The sequence below is a fragment of the Anolis carolinensis genome, chromosome 2 (genome assembly GCF_035594765.1).
Source record: "Anolis carolinensis isolate JA03-04 chromosome 2, rAnoCar3.1.pri, whole genome shotgun sequence".
Taxonomy (NCBI): domain Eukaryota; kingdom Metazoa; phylum Chordata; class Lepidosauria; order Squamata; family Dactyloidae; genus Anolis; species Anolis carolinensis.
In genome coordinates, this window is record NC_085842.1 from 74,826,313 (window position 1) to 74,842,771 (window position 16,459).

The 16,459-nt window shown below is 37.9% G+C and overlaps 1 protein-coding gene across 8 annotated transcripts in view; it reads left to right on the top strand.

Annotated features, from left to right (window-relative positions):
- The window catches only part of tamm41 (TAM41 mitochondrial translocator assembly and maintenance homolog), a 29,725-nt gene extending 13,854 nt beyond the window's left edge, over positions 1 to 15,871 (top strand). For 3 of the 8 annotated variants that reach the window (XM_062969980.1, XM_062969981.1, XM_062969982.1), the window contains 5 exons: positions 1,916 to 2,061; positions 5,560 to 5,725; positions 8,213 to 8,275; positions 10,238 to 10,309; positions 14,349 to 15,871. In XM_062969980.1, coding sequence (XP_062826050.1) covers positions 1,916 to 2,061; positions 5,560 to 5,725; positions 8,213 to 8,275; positions 10,238 to 10,309; positions 14,349 to 14,422 — 521 coding nt within the window. In that variant the 3' untranslated portion in view covers positions 14,423 to 15,871. Of the gene's footprint in view, positions 1 to 1,915; positions 2,062 to 3,292; positions 3,376 to 5,432; positions 5,726 to 8,212; positions 8,276 to 10,237; positions 10,310 to 14,348 lie in introns of those variants that run through there. The other 5 variants (XM_003217700.4, XM_062969983.1, XM_062969984.1 and 2 more) reach the window with 5 other exon arrangements.
- Positions 15,872 to 16,459: the final 588 nt, after the last annotated feature.

A 16,459-nucleotide genomic window follows, 5' to 3' on the forward strand; every position in this document is an offset into this window, starting at 1 on the left:
CATACAACAACAACAATTCTCAGCGGTGCTTCTTACATTGTGTTCTTTCCCTGAAATGAGTTCCCACTGTGTTTATTGGATTCTGTTTCAATTTCTTCACAGAATCGAATAATAGCCAGCATTACACACATGTGTGAGTAGAATTGGTTCAACGTTCTTTGCAAACACACACATAAAATAAAGAACGCAGAACAGTAGATAATTTTGTATAAGAGTGACCCAGAGCTGACGCTTCAGCAATAAAACCAAAGTAAAATAAATGATAACCCCCTTTGTCTTCCCTTGTTTTGCCCATGGGACAATAATCTGGCAATTTAGCAATGAATTGACTCACTTTTTCTAAAAGAAAAAACCTGCTAAAGCATTTTAAATATTACAAGTGCTGTCCCTTTAATTATTTCTGACACAGGCATATCTCAATTAACAAAGTAAATGTGTTGCTGGGAATTAATTCTTTAAGAGAAATACAGTAGAGTCTCACTCATCCAACACTCGCTTATCCAAAGTTCTGGATTATCCAACGCATTTTTGTAGTCGATGTTTTCAATACATCATGATATTTTGGTGCTAAATTCGTAAATACAGTAATTACTACATAGCATTACTGTGTATTGAACTACTTTTTCTGTCAAATTTGTTGCATAACATGATGTTTTGGTGCTTAATTTGTAAAATCATAACCTAATTTAATGTTTAATAGGCTTTTCCTTAATCTCTCCTTATTATCCAACATATTCGCTTATCCAACGTTCTGCCAGCCCGTTTACATTGGATAAGTGAGACTCTACTGTAATATGGAAAAAAGAGGATATGTTCCTACCATACAAAAAAGAAGAGCACTTTATTATATTTCAGCTAGCATTTTATTCAAAACAAACAATATGCACGTGTGAAATGCATCCAATAATGACTTCTGCTTTCACAAGCTTTCACTTTTCTAAAGATTTCCATGTTGCTGATCAGACATAGGGATCTATGGTTTTCTGACATGTGGGAGATAGCTGGTGAGGCATCTTTCCTTTCTGTTTTTCTTGTTCATACATACTCAGTAATAGATTCTGGAGGCAGTTTCTGTTTACTTTGCTTGTTGTAGGAAACACATACAGTAGGATTGCCTACATCAGAATCCCATTCTTTTCCAGCTCAAGCTTTATTATTTACTGTAGATGTGCTGCTGCAATATGGCAATAAAAGTCTGTGTTTCTTCAGTCCTCCATCTTTGAACCCATTGCTCCGAGTCCTAGTCTCCAGGGCCACGTTAAACAAGCTTGCTCCCTCTTTCTTATGATATCCTTTCACATATTTATACATGGCTATCATGTCTCCTCTCAACCTTCTCTTCTGCAGGCTAAACAGCCCCAACTCTTTAGGACACTCCTCATGAGGTATTGTCTCCAGACCTTTGATCATTTTAGTCGCTCTCCTCTGTAGGTTGGGAACCATGAAGGCACAACAGCAACAAGTTGTTTTGAAAGTGGGACAGACATGAGCAAACCTACTTCTCAGAAATATCATCACTGTTACTTCTTGCACAGGATCTCCTTTATGTCCCGGAGGGAAATGTGAGAACCTATAGACATTTGACTATAGGTCTGATCAGCTCCATTCAGGGCTGCAAGTTATTGTGGATGATTGATAGTGTCCAGTGTTACCCATCATCAGGTTGGGAAGCTTATCACTTGAAGGAAAGTATCAGGTTGCTTTTTTTACTCATGACAATCCTGTAGAGTAGATTATGTTAATGAAAGTACACTTTATGTCTTAGAGGAAAATTGCACTTAGGTTTCTCTAGTCACTGTTTGCCATTCTGTATGTTAGAACACACAGTGCACCCCTTCTTTTTGTGTATTTAAGACCTTTGTATTTTTATTGTTGTTATTGATAGCATTTGTCCTGATCATTTGCTTTTGTTTAGGTGACTTCAGAATGATCATTGGAGAAGATAAGTCAAAGGTGATGAACATAGTGAAGCCAAACATGTTACATTTTCAGAAACTGTACAGTAACATTTTGGAAGATTGCCCACAAGTGGTGTACAAGCATCAGATGGGCAAGCTGGAGGTAAGCAGCTAATTGCGGTAAGCTTTTAAAGAAAGCTAACTATGCTACAGTGTCTGTGTTTTTTCTTTTCTAGAAAGTAACGATTATGTCATAACTATAATAGTGACATTATTTATGTATATCTTAAATTTCTGCTAGAATTAAAATGAAGTTGCCTTACAACAAGATTAAAAACAACTACTGATCTAAACAACAAAATAAACAATGCATAAACCTTATCCATAGATTTGATATTCACAGTTTCACTTACCCGAGCCCTCTCCTGGAAGCGTTTATTGGCCCCTCTAGGTCCTCCAGTGCGATTCTACAGTATACTTCCAAACCAAGTACAGTTAAAATATAGGGTTCCATATTATACATAGTTTCAGGTCTCTAAAGGGGTCTTGGAAGATACCCCTTGCGGATATGGGGGTCACACCGTAGTGTTAAAACAAGATGATTTGATTGGATGAGAGGTGATCAATTATTAAATAAATAAAATTGTTACATCAAGCACTACTGAATTGAAAAAGCAATTTCAAAACATATCTATAAACTACAACACTAGTCTGTGGAAAGAATTTTAAACAGGTGCCAATCTGTTATTTAAAGCCTGTCTAAATGACAAGGTCTTTGAGTGCCAGTGGAAGGACAGCAGGAAGTAGACCAACCTCGCCTCCCTTGGAAGACCATTTTTGAGTATTTGTAGGAGGGCCTTTTCTCCATCGTACCACTCTCCCAGTTTTGTCAAGTAAGGGCAACAAAGAGTGCCTTCTTGCAAGGAGAAGCAGGTAATAAATTGATTATTGTTATTGTTGACTTTTAGGCTATGGTACTCCATCCAGAAGGAAGGATCATTTGGTCCCCTTTCTGACCTCTTTTCACAGCAGACAAACACCATATTTAAACAGTCATTCAGGTTTCAACTGACTCAAGTAGATGGATTGAATGGTTGCTTGCCTGGAACCATGTTTCTTTGAGAAGTCACCTGTGAAATTCACACAGCCATATGCACACATTTCACAGGGACTACAAAGAAGAAAAATCGTATCTGCAGAAGTTAAGTCTGCAAGTGTACATAAAGCATTTATTACACAGTAAAAATAGCACCCATAACATTTATTTGTGGTATCTGTGAAATGTGCACAGCCATATGTGCGAATTTCAGGGTGACCACTCGAAGAAACACGGTTATAGGTAAGCAACAATTTTTTCACGGATTTGATTAATATGTTCCTCTGGAAATCTTTAGGTACTCCAGGGTGACTTTGTGGTCAGCTTCTGCTCGATGTTGGCTATACCATTCTCCTGGAAAGCCTAGAGATGTTCTATCAGGTTAGAAAATTAGCATTTTTATTCACAGTTTTTTTGTTTTCACGAGGGTTCTCCACACAAAAGTAGAGAGCCTATTGTATTTTCATTGTTTTAAATCAATATCTTAAAGTACTGTTTTAATTGGATTGCTTATGTAATGTTTGTATCTCATGTATATTTGCTGGCTTTTAAAGCTCAATGTTGCAAGCCAATTTCACAGAGCAGCTGCATTCACTTCGGAAACACAATTGAATATCTTCAATACAATAAGCAAAGCTGCGGTTTTTTGTCATAAAGAGTTTGGCAGTCTCTGGTTTTATAAAATCTTGAGTTAGTACAAATGTAACTCTCTCTTTCATGGATGCTTATGTACATACTATACATGCAAACACTAGAGTGCTAGCTTGACTGCTATGAAACAGGAAGACTTTATGAATATATATATATTCCAGTTTCAGTCGCTCTACACACCAATTGTGAAACCCCCATGAAACCAGAAAACTGTTAATAAAAATGCTATTTTTTAACTTCATCAATTTTAAACAATTACTGCTGTACATGAATGGCAAGTCAGCCCATGCTTTGCGTTGGCCATTGTTGAAAAACAAAGCTGGTTACTGTAAATACTCATGTATAAGTTGAAGTCAGGTTTTTGGGCCTTAATTGTGGATTTGATATGACCTGCGAGTAATTTGAGGATCAGGCCAGGGAAACTGCCAACATTAACCTCAAGGGGAAGCTGCCCTGGCTGCTACTGATGCCATCTTCCCACCCAGGCAGGCCCGTAGCCAGGATTTTGATTCGGGGGGCAGCAGTTTGGGCCTCTAGCTTCTAGAATTCCTAATCTGTAAACAAGCTAACTGGGGCTTCTGGGAGTTGGAGACCCAAACAGCTGGAGGGCCACAGTTTGACGATGCCTGGACAAAGCTCTCGTCTTTTGCTGTTTGACTCAGAGAAGGGAACAGTCCTTTTTAATAGGAGTTATGATATTGTATTTACATTGACCAATGGATCAGTCAACTCAGTTTATTTGGGTTGATTTTTTTGACTAAAATGTCTAGATTTATACATGAGGCCATACAGCAGATAGGAAATTTAGATAGACCTATCCAGCATCGCTCTTCTTTTTATTCCCCAGGGCACTTCTAGCTATTGCTTAGATAGCAGTATATATGTTTCCCTCACTGGGAAAAACAGCCAGGGAACCATTTTGAACAAGCAAATGCTTGATGAGGAAAAGGCTGGAAGTTCCTCCCCTCCTGTGTTTCGTCTGCTACTGTTTTAAAAGCTAATGGAGTTTGTCTAATGCCAGCAATTGAGTTAATGGCTGAAGTAGGATACAAACTTGTGTTTTCAGTCACTCTTCTGCCCTTTGTTATACATTACAACTTTGCATCCATGAGGGATACATTTCAACACACACACACACACAGATTTGTGAAAACATGAATAATTGTGTACTTTGTATTTTAAAAGTACCTGGGCCACAAGCATACAATAGAATCATATTGAGGATCTTGAAAGGTGTAGTAGATATGTGCTGAGGATTGGGGGTCCACATCAATAGGGTTGTGAGAACTGAAATGACATTTCTGGTGCATAAAAGTCTTTCTGAATTTCTTCCAGTTGCTATTTTGGCTATTTTAAAGTATAATGGTCCAAAGCAGCATTTACAGGATAAAACCAAACTTCCAGAAGCAATTTGAAGGTGCCTGTAGGTGTCTGGGATGCCCAAGGCATCCTTCACTATGGCTTTCATTTTAATCTGAATGTTTTATGCTTGGCTCATGGGGAAGGTTTCTGATGTTTGAAAAAATATGAAGTACTGGATAAATCTGAAATATGTTTTGGTATGCCCATAAATTGTAAAATGCACAGATAATAGATGGGAGAACAGTAGCTAAGTGACAGAGCACATGTTTGCATTCAGAAAATTCCAGGTTGAATCCCTGGCATCAGTGGGTGATGTGAAAATCTCCTCAGTGATTCCCTGCAGGGCTGCCACAGTGTAGTACTGAAAAATAAATGTTCAAATAGTCTGACAATAAATCTTTCCTTTTCTGCCCTCTTTTATTTAGGAGTGGGTGCATGGAGCCAGAACATTCAGCCGTTCCATGAAGAATTTGGCTTCTGATATTTAAAATCTTACATTATTTGCTAAAGACAAGAGGAACTATCTGTTAATTGTTTCCCCTCTGCCTTTAGATAGATAAGAGCCCCGAAGGTCAATTTGCACAGCTAATGGCTCTCCCAAGGACACTGCAGCAGCAAATAACATCTCTCATGGACCCTCCAGGGAAGAACAGGGATGTGGAAGAAATTTTATTGCAAGTCGCCCATGACCCTGACTGTGGGTTAGTGGTACATCAGGGTAGGTTTACCAAGGAATAATAAATAATAAAGGCATGGGTGTTGAAAACTCAATATCGGAATGACTTCAGCATTTAACAATTAATATATTTAATATGTTAAACCACTTTTATCATTGTAATTATTTTCAACCGATTTTTTAAAAAAGAGAGGATGGAGGAGACTCCTCATTCTTACATGAGTGATTTCCTCAAACAGCTGGAAATGCAGGCTTGATGTTTTCCAGTGAAGTATGGGCATCTGTGTTAAAGAACAAATTCAGAGTAGGTGTGTCTCAGGGCTGGGCATGCCTGGTCGGGTTTTTCCCATACACCCGTTCTAGCTAAGTAGCTCCCTATTCCTTATCTCGAAGTTCTTGCTTTTGTGGGCAAATTGCCATGGATGTGCAGAAATAGTTGCACAGTTCTTTGACTCCTAGTCAGTAATTGGTGCCTGCTAAGCAAAATCCTGGCCCTTGGGGCAGAATCTGAGAGCTAATCATTCCTAATGGATACTGTACCATATTTGCAATTTAAAATCTATATACTTGAATATTTTGTTAACTCACATGCTGAATGAATTCAAGAAGTTCCCCTTGTGAAGTCTTTATTTCCCATGTGTAGAAAATAGAAACCACTTTGATAGGGTTGACAGATGAAGATACTTTTTATTCCAAAAGTTTTTCCCACTGTGCTGTACTACTTTTATTATTTGCTTTTAAATCAGCATTATGTTTTAAAGCCTCCTCTGAACAAATCTTGCCAAGAAAACCCTGTGGTAAGTTCTTCCTAGGGTGACCCTGAGTTGACAACAATAAAGTTTGAGAACGAAGAAGCAATTATAAAGAGTGTCAGTTACTCCAGGAACATGCTGTTAAGAATTATAGTTACTTGAAAATATAGCCATGATTCAATTGCAGCTAAATCATTTTGATTTAACATGAGGGAATGGGGTGTATATTTTAATTCTCATTTTGTGATCAGTGCATCCCCAAGGGAAAATAACTTAATTTTTGCTATGATGCATCCAGAGACTGGAAATGTTAGACCAACATGGTAATGTTTGTCTTCATCTGAAAATTTAAATTTTTTTCTCTTTGGGCATTTTTTCCAAATATTTTCAAGTTGTGGTTGGTTAAATCCATGGTTACAGAACCTGCAGATACAGAGGGCCCACTGTATCTCTAGATTTTGTTTTCTTAGTTGCTGGAGTTCTGTGAGGCTGTGCAGATTTTGAACTGCTCTCTGGAGGTGATAATGGGTTGGATGAAGTCCAGAACGTTGGATTATGATGAGACAAGGGCATTGTGAATCTTGGGGTCCAGGGAATCGGTGATCAGTCTGTTTTATGTTCCCTGAAAGGACAAGGTATTTCTTGCATCAGGTTTTTCTCCAGAGATCCAAGTGGCCTTAATGTTGTAGAAAAACTTTTTATCAGCCTTGGTAGTTGCCAGCGGGATTCATTCCTAGATGGAATTAGCTTGGCTACAGTGAATTGCGCTCCGATAACTTACTGATTAGGTTTCTGTGGTGTTTATCTTCATGGGCCTCCCCTTGAAGATGATGCATGAGCTTCAGTTTGTGCCGGATTTGGCTGCTGGAGCCCTGGCCTAGATGAAGTCACATTACACCAAATGTAAAATTGCTTTTATATCTGCCTCTTAAAAGCAATTTGAGGTGCCATTGTTTACCTTCAAAACACTAAAAACAGGTCATGAGCCAAATACCGTGAAGGCGTGCTGCAACATATATAGCCCTGCCCCTGTGTTAAGATCTTTGGATGAGGTTCTTGAAGTACTGTCAATAATGTTATGTTATGTTTATATGTCACAGAATAGCTTTTATAAGGTGGTTTTCCAACATTGCCACCCACTCTTTAGAGAAGCTCAACTTAGTACCAATTTTGCTGCCCCTTTGGCTCCATGTCAAGACATTTTTATTTGCTCAGGCATTTTAAATCGGTTTTATGATTGCCTATGTCTGCAGTTGTAGCTATATGGGATGCTGCCTCTTTTGTTGTTTATCTGAAGCATGATGTGGTATGTTGTGAAATTTTTATGACATGTTTTTAGTGTTACGCCCTACTCTAGTATCCATCTAGTTGAAGGAACATCCAGAAATCTTTAAATACACGAAGGGTAAGATAGGTCTAAGAGCTGCACCAGGAATAGCCAATAGCCAGCAGCTTTCTCTTGAGGGTACATTCAGTAGAAAACCCCCACATTTGACTCTGTATAGTGAAACAGCCCTCAGAACTTCTTGAAATGCAGTCTGTGTTGCATATATTAAAAAGCATTGGAATGAAGCTTTTTGTCTAGTTGAGAAAAGCAAACTAGTATTTATTTATTTTGCAGAACAACTGCCAAGGTATGCTTCCATGGTGTGTTTATTGTGTTACTGGAGGTGGGGAAAGTTTTAACTTTTAACCCTTTGGAAAAAATAATAATAAAATGATACTATGCATAGCATCTGTTTTTGTTTATTCTTCTTCTCCTTCTCTCTCCCTTCAGGCATTTCAGGAATTGTGAGATCGTCCAGCCTAATTCAGACTGCTAAAACTGCCCTAACAGCTGGTAAGAGCGTGTGGTGCTATGCTTTCTTGGTCAGGCTTACAGTCAAGGAAGGCAAATTAATCAAAATTAATAGTAATGATCTTATATAACCAAAGGCTGCAGATGGCATGAAATCAACAAGAGGGCTTGTTGATTCAAGCGCTTTAATAACTGGCACCCTTGTTAGGTTCAGAAAGCGTGGAAAGCGGTCTGACAGCTGCTGCCTCCAAAGCCCTCTGCAAGGGATCCTTCTCTGCCATTGAGAGCGTCCCTTCTAATCACTCTGGCAAACCTTTATCTTGCTCCCCTGCTAACAAAGCTGCACTGTCCTCTTTCCCAGTTGAGCTGGTGGCTGCCAGGGATTACAATGGGCTCAACGGTGCATTGCGGAGTTAAACTGTACTCCCAACAGGTATTTAAACAAGCAGAAATAATAATAATAATAATAATAATAATAATAATAATAATAATAATAATAATAATAATAATAATAATAATGCAGCAGCCCAGGAGCAAGCCATCAGAACAAATGCAATTAAGGCCAAGATTGAAAAATCAGCTGATGACCCAAAATGCAGACTGTGCAAGGAAGCCGACGAAACCATTGGTCATATCCTCAGCTGCTGTAAGAAAATCGCACAGACAGACTACAAACAGAGGCACAACTATGTGGCCCAAATGATTCATTGGAACTTATGCCTCAAGTACCACCTCCCAGCAGCAAAGAACTGGTGGGATCACAAACCTGCAAAAGTATTGGAGAATGAGCACGCAAAGATACTGTGGGACTTCCGAATCCAGACTGACAAAGTTCTGGAACACAACACACCAGACATCACAGTTGTGGAAAAGAACAAGGTTTGGATCATTGATGTTGCCATCCCAGGTGACAGTCGCATAGATGAAAAACAACAGGAAAAACTCAGCCGCTATCAGGACCTCAAGATTGAACTTCAAAGACTCTGGCAGAAACCAGTGCAGGTGGTCCCGGTGGTGATGGGCACACTGGGTGCCGTGCCAAAAGATCTCAGCCGGCATTTGGAAACAATAGACATTGACAAAATCACCATCTGCCAACTGCAAAAGGCCACCCTACTGGGATCTGCACGCATCATCAGAAAATACATCACACAGTCCTAGACACTTGGGAAGTGTTCAACTTGTGATTTTGTGATACGAAATCCAGCATATCTATCTTGTTTGCTGTGCCATACAACGTCGTTGTGTTGATAATAATAATAATAGCAATAATAGCAATAATAATAATATACACAATTTAGTTTAGAAGCCTGTTTCACTCTGTTAAAAGTTGGTCTTTCAAACCTCCTTCAGCGGCTCAAAATTGGAGCCCATTTACATTTTATAGTGACAGGTGTGCTTGCCACATTGATAGCAGTGCAACTGATTTCTCCAGTCAGTTGGGGCAATATGAACGCAGGTGTCCATGTAGCACACTTTCCTGCCATCATAAACTGTGAGTTAGGCAATATCAAGGTGGAGACGGGTTTCTTTTGATTTGAATTCATTGTTTCTAGTCTCTGGAGCAGAAGAAAACTAGTTATTTCCATATTCTACCTGGCATCCCTTTCAGTAGTGAAAGGTTGCTGTCTTGTTACCTCTGAGGGTGCATCTCCACTGTCGTATCAATGCAATCTGACATCACTTTAATTGCCTTAGCTCAATACTAAGATCATGGGAGTTTGTTGAGGCACCAGCACTATTTGACAGAAAGGCTGAAGACCTTATAAAATTACAACTCTCATGATTTTCTTGAGCCACTGCAGTTAAAGTTGTGTCAAACTATGTTAATTCTACAATGTAAATGCACTCTTGTCTTCTTGTTTTTGAACTAAACGTATTATAACCTGTCGTAGAGGCTAGTTGTTTCAGCATTGCCATCTGTTTTAAAATAGTTGAGTTGATAGCAATCCCTGCATGTCTTGACTCTGGGCTGTTAACACATTCTAATTTATTACTGGATAGGTTTATGGGCTCCCTGCATGAAGTGCATTGATGGTAGCAGTCCAGGAGATGCCTTAGAAATAGGTTTGATTGGTGAGCGAGTGTTTTTCATATATTCAGCTGCATGCGAGGATACTGGTTTAACCTCCCAGCTATCCTTCTCCTGTTACAACTGTAGTTCTCCAAATGACTCTTTGAACTAGCACAGGCTTGCATGAGTATTATTTATTGTGCTGTGTTATCCACCCATCTTCTACACCCTTTTTCCTCTTTCCCATGCAGACTTTATTCAAATTTTAATGGCAGGCTTGAGGCGGAATCTTAAAGCCAGACGTTGCATTAACAACTTGCCTTTCATCTTCCCCTCCTCCTCTCTCCTTGCTGCAGTCATTCACAGTACATTCAACTTCTAGAATCTGTATGTGTCGTCAACATTAAATATTGCTGAACACACATGCTGCAATTTTTAACAGTTACTTGTTTCAATATAATACCTGTATTTTATAAACAGTTTGGCTGTCATGTGTTGAATTGCAGGTAAAATAGTCCTTGTTAGGTTCAAGAATGCTGTTGACCATCTGCTAGACAGTTAGATCCTAGATGGTAATAATTACATAGATGGCATATTCTGTACTGTTTGCAAACAATACTCAGCAGAAAGCAGAACAAAGATCTTCAGGGTTCTAACAGGATTTCCCTTCATCTTTCTCGGCCAGTGTAGTTTTCAACTAGTGTGAATCCTGTGTTTTTCTTTACTGTCAGATGCCCGATTTAACTTAACAAAAAAGGGCCTGTATGTTTTCTCCAATCTGTGGCAAAACTTCTGGTCTGGTTTCTATTAGAAGTGGCACCATCCATTGATTTATTTTTCTGCTTGGGCTAATGGTCTTCTGGGATGTAAAACTTTGAAAAGTTTTATATTTAGCTGTTTCAAAGAACTCTCCCATCCCTCCTCCTCCCTCTCTTTATCATCAATCTTATGCAAAATAAAATCATTCTTTGTTATATTTGCAGTAGCCTTCTGCTAACATATGCTTTTGTATTTAGTTCTAAATGTTGATTCTTTTTCATATTCCTGAATAAGGAAAGTGGGAAGGGAAATACAGATATTTGGGATTTTATTTATAGATATGGTAAAGTGTCTCCCAAGTCCTAGAGTCATGTAAGTAATTCACAGGAACAAGATTTAGGAAATATCTAGTCTTGAAAGCATTTCTTCTTATTTGATCTGTAGTAGCTTTGTTCTGTATGTAGCCTTTGCTCTCTCTTGTCACTTGCTAGAATATCATGCAGGTGAGAAAAAGAGAAAGACTACAACTGACTTAAGAATGGCCTACATAGAAATATTAATGTTAATGGGAACCAGCAACTTCTTGACATTCTACCACCTCCATTTTTATTTTTAAAATTGAACCTACCCTATCAGCTACATGACATGCCACTGGAAGCTTTTTGCATTTGAATGTTCTTATTTCATCAGACTAAGAATCATACAGACCAAGGGAAAGAGGAAAACCTAAGATAGAAAATTCAGTGCAACACATAACTGAAATTATTACTTAAAATATTTGTGATATAAAACAATGCATGTTTCTGTCATGAGCACCACCATCATGACAGGTTCTCTTATTCGCTTGGATGCCTGAATTTAAGAGTCACTTTGAAGAAGCGCCAATCTAGTCTTTTTTTTTACGTTGGTTTGGCTTTTTAGCTTGTATATCTTTAAGAACAAAGTGTGAATTACAAACATATACTTTTATGCATGTGCTGTGTACCGAACTATATTCCTCTGCTGAAGATGTGTTTGCAGATAGTGATGAAATGATGTTGCAGCCTTATAGGGGGACAGCAATGGACCGGCCAGGGTGTTCACATTAGACAATATGTTATAAATTTTAATAACCTTTTAGTCGTTTGAAAATATAATAGAAATTCCTATATTATTACTGTACGCATGTATGTTGCATTACTATTTTAATAAATATAATAATATCATTTTAAGGATACTTTATTTTTAAGAATATAATATTTCTGATTTGTGTTATGTAAGGCTGACACATATCTTATATAGACTCAAATTTTTACTATTAAATGAGAGCCTCATAGTTGTGGGTGGGTCCCCTTTCTCTTCTGGCAACCAGTATTTTTAGACCCAATCCATTTCTGCAGGGAACAAGTTCCATGAATGATGTATGACTTCCAACAACGCGTGACTTGCCTTATAAACATAAAGCACTTAAGTGTTGTACTACTAATATTAACTCACAACCCAAAATGGGTTTATAGTGTTGCCCAGAAAACATTAGCCAGTAATCTAAACTAGAAATGGGCTTGGCGACAGAATATACTTATGATAACTGATCTGGAGAAAGCTCTGTCCTCTTCCAAGATGCTCCATTCCATTACATCACAGACTCTTGTTTTATGTCTTTCTGGACAGTCCATGAGTGCATAGTACCCCACTGAACATATTCAGCCATCACTGGGCTGTGATGTTCCCTTGTGTTTTTGCTGCCAATCTTTTTTTAAAGTCCACTAATCTGGGAGTTCCCTGTGTTCTTATATCTGAGTGATGCCATTTTGGGCTATACAAGAAAAACTATGTTGTTAGTAATATATAATTTAAATGTACAATCAAACTCTTTACTTGCAACAGCAAAACAGCATTACTATAATGGCATAGAACATTTTTTTAAAAAAATGAATTCCCTTTGTAAAATTATCAGCATGCTTGGCAGTAGCTTTAAATGCTGAAGTATTAATTATATACACTGTTTCTATATAAAAGTATTCAAATAGATAAAATGGAATTGAGATAGATGTAAATTTGTATTTGGAGCACTGCTTCTAACTTATAATATTATGAGATGCAGGCAACCCTTTTCCCAGTGTGCCAGTGACTCATATCATATTTGTGTCCATTGGTTACACTTGATTCTTCGTGGAAATTTGCCAAGGAGCAGCAGCCAGTGACTCAGAGATTGGCATTGATCCACGGACCACCACATAACATAGAGTAGAAAGTAATGTGAAAATTGTAGAAGAAAGCTCACTCTTTTGATCTCATTTAAGCGCCTTAAATGTATATTTAAATGTATAATTATGTATATTTTTTAATGTATACTCTTAATTTTATTGTAATTTTTAATCTCGAAGGATTTTTAAATCTGATGTAAACTGTTTTTTTATGTGTATGTTTATATTGTAAGCCGCCCTGAGTCCCCTGATGGGTGAGAAGGGCGGGTTAGAAGTGATGTAATAAATAAATAAATAAATAAATTTTTGCCAATGAAACGTAATGACTGCATCAAGAACACAGTGACAGGAACACTGTGCTTTCTGCTATTATGACATTCCCAACGTTGGGAAATACACCTTAAACTACTGGCAATTGTATGCAAACTCATTTTAATGTGGTTGTTGATACTTTGGAGGAGTCATCATCAGAATTATGACATCTTTGGATGCAGCACACAATGGTGGATGGAGGAAATATATCTTGACTTCATCTCATTAGGTTTCAAGTAGAAACCCTTGAATTTCCTTCTGCCTGTGTCTTCTCCTAAGTGCATATAGGATATTCATGTTTCAATGGGAAAATATGGGCAGATTCCAAACCTGTGCTCTCAATAATAGTGTAATATTACCTCTCATTACAGCAGCTGATCGAAACTTCAGATTCATCTGAAATGGTATAATTACTATGTTTCTAGCTTTTTAATGATAAAATTTGCTCTTGTAGGGAAAGTGTGAGAAATTATTTAATACTGCTTCTCTACTGTAGTAACCTTTATGAAAACAGACTAAAGTGAGGTTTTTTGGGGGGGGGGGGGGCAAGATAGTTATAACATTATTAAAGTATGAGTTTAAATAGCAGATACATTTAAAGGTGGAAAAACAGAAACTTTGCAAGCAAAGAAGAATACATTTAAAGTGAAGGAGTCTGGTGATTCTTGACCAGTAAAGTGTTAAATGGCATTGCCATTTGTGTAAATAGTGATCATGTTTCTGTCCCTATCTGAGAATATTTGCAAACTGGCATGGCTAGGGAGTAGCAAATGCTACTTGCTTCTGAATGTAAAAGTCTATGTCATGCTATGTTAAATGTTACATCATTTGTTCTTCTTTTAAGGAATGAAAAAGTCGGTGACCTACAGCATGAAGAAACTCTACAAAATGACAAAAGGATGGCTAAGAAGGAGGTGATGACTGTGGGTTTGGACCTCTTCAAAGCAATCAGCTGATCTTCTTATGGATAAAGGCTGTTCCAATTCTTCAAGAAGTTGCATCACCTTGCCTTGGAAAATTTAGAATATGCAGAAACTTGTTTGTGCTATTTATACACGGACAGGCTTGCAGAGAAGATAAACAGAAGTCTTCATTTGCTGCTTCCTCGAAGAATATCTGGAAAGGGGTTTCCCCTCAATGCCTGTTAGAACAGTTTCTTTTCTGCCTTTCCAGAGTCAACTGGTTTTAAGTGTGTGTTGTGTATGTAATTATGGCTTTTAAGTCCTTCAGAATATCCTTTATCACACATTCTGAAATTTTTGAATTCTCTCTGATACTGTTTTTGTATTCTTTTGCAAGAGTGACTATTATTTCATCTTTGACTTGGCCAAAAGCTCATGATGGTCTACTCGTACAGCTTTAAGAAACACTGGAATGGTTGGACTGTGTGCTTTTCTTTGTAGCTCTCTGCTGTGCAGAGTGTTGTGTCAAGTGATGTTGCAAAAAGGTCAGCCATTTGTTTTTAAGACATAGTTGACAGCAGCATAAATCACAGCCAAATATTGGAGAGTGGGTCATATTTCAAAATAAGGGCTGGTTATAGCTGAGCTTTTGGGTCCAATAATGTGTGTGGATGCATAATTTAAAGATTCTGGGATATTGCCACTTCAGAGGGCTTTTAATGTCAGCCTGTGGTTAAAACCAGGGGACTGTTTTCTTGTTACAGGCTGCTTTCATTCATCAGTACCCCAAATTTACTGCCTCCCAAAGGAAGACATTTGTTTGTTTGTTTCAAAGCTGATGTAGCCAACTCTCCAATGAAAGACGTATAGCTATTCTTAATGCACTTTTTTATTAAAAGGGGATTCAAATAATGGCAGTAATCCCAATATATACATTGTTTCAATGAGTACATTTTGATTTGTTTCTCTTGGCTATTTCTTGTCTATTTCATGCTCTCCTCCCACAATAAAGTTGTTTTTTCATATAAATGTTTTTATTTGCATAGATGTTCACTACAGTGAGAAGAGCAATGTCAGCAAGATGTGTTTTAGGGCTTTTCTGCTGGTGGTCCAACAAACATTGTAAGTCTGAGGCAGAGAAATAGGAAAGGGATCTACTAAAAAGTTACACCACGATAAATAGCATCACGATTCCTTTTGGCTAGGTTGTAATCCAACCTCCATTCCCAAGGTTTAAGAAAATATATGTAGATTGGAGGTTCAAATTGGTACAAGTGCCTGAAAATTGGTAATAGCGATTTTTCAAGGAATTTAAATTTAAATGAATGTGGTAATATGAAAAAATCAATCACAAAGAGAGCAATATTTCATAAAAACAATGCTGTGGAAATTCTCACATGGAAGTGATGACTTAAATTATTTCAATATTTTGTTTTTGTGGTAGAATAAATCACTTATATTTTTATTACTGTTCAAGTAATGGATTTTTAACTATTGCCATACTGTGGGGGATGATGGGAAGTGTAGTTAAACAATTCTGGAGAAGAAGATGGAGGAAGGCAGGAGTAACTAAGATCTGGAAGAGGAGGTTCGCTGCAATGAAAATAAGCTGTCTGAAATCCACTGATCGCTTTTTGAACATGAATATTCTGAAGAAGCCATTTGAAGGCCATTTGACACTACAGTATATAGAGATACTTTAAACTGAAAACTGCTCTGTACCTCTGCATGGGAGCTTTGGCCTCATGTTCAGAATGTTATTTCTTGCAGAATTTTAAATATACAGAGCTTTCTGGATCATTTTATGGAACAATCTCAGTTCAACTTAGAAATGTGCAGTAAATTCTGATATATGGGTGCTGTGGATGTAGCGTACCTGGATTTCAGTAAGGCCTTCGACAAAGTCCCCCATGACCTTCTGGCAAACAAACTCGTAAAATGTGGGCTAGACAAAACTACGGTTAGGTGGATCTGTAATTGGCTAAGCGAATGAACCCAAAGGGTGCTCACCAATGCGTCGTCTTCATCATGGAAAGAAGTGACAAGTGGAGTG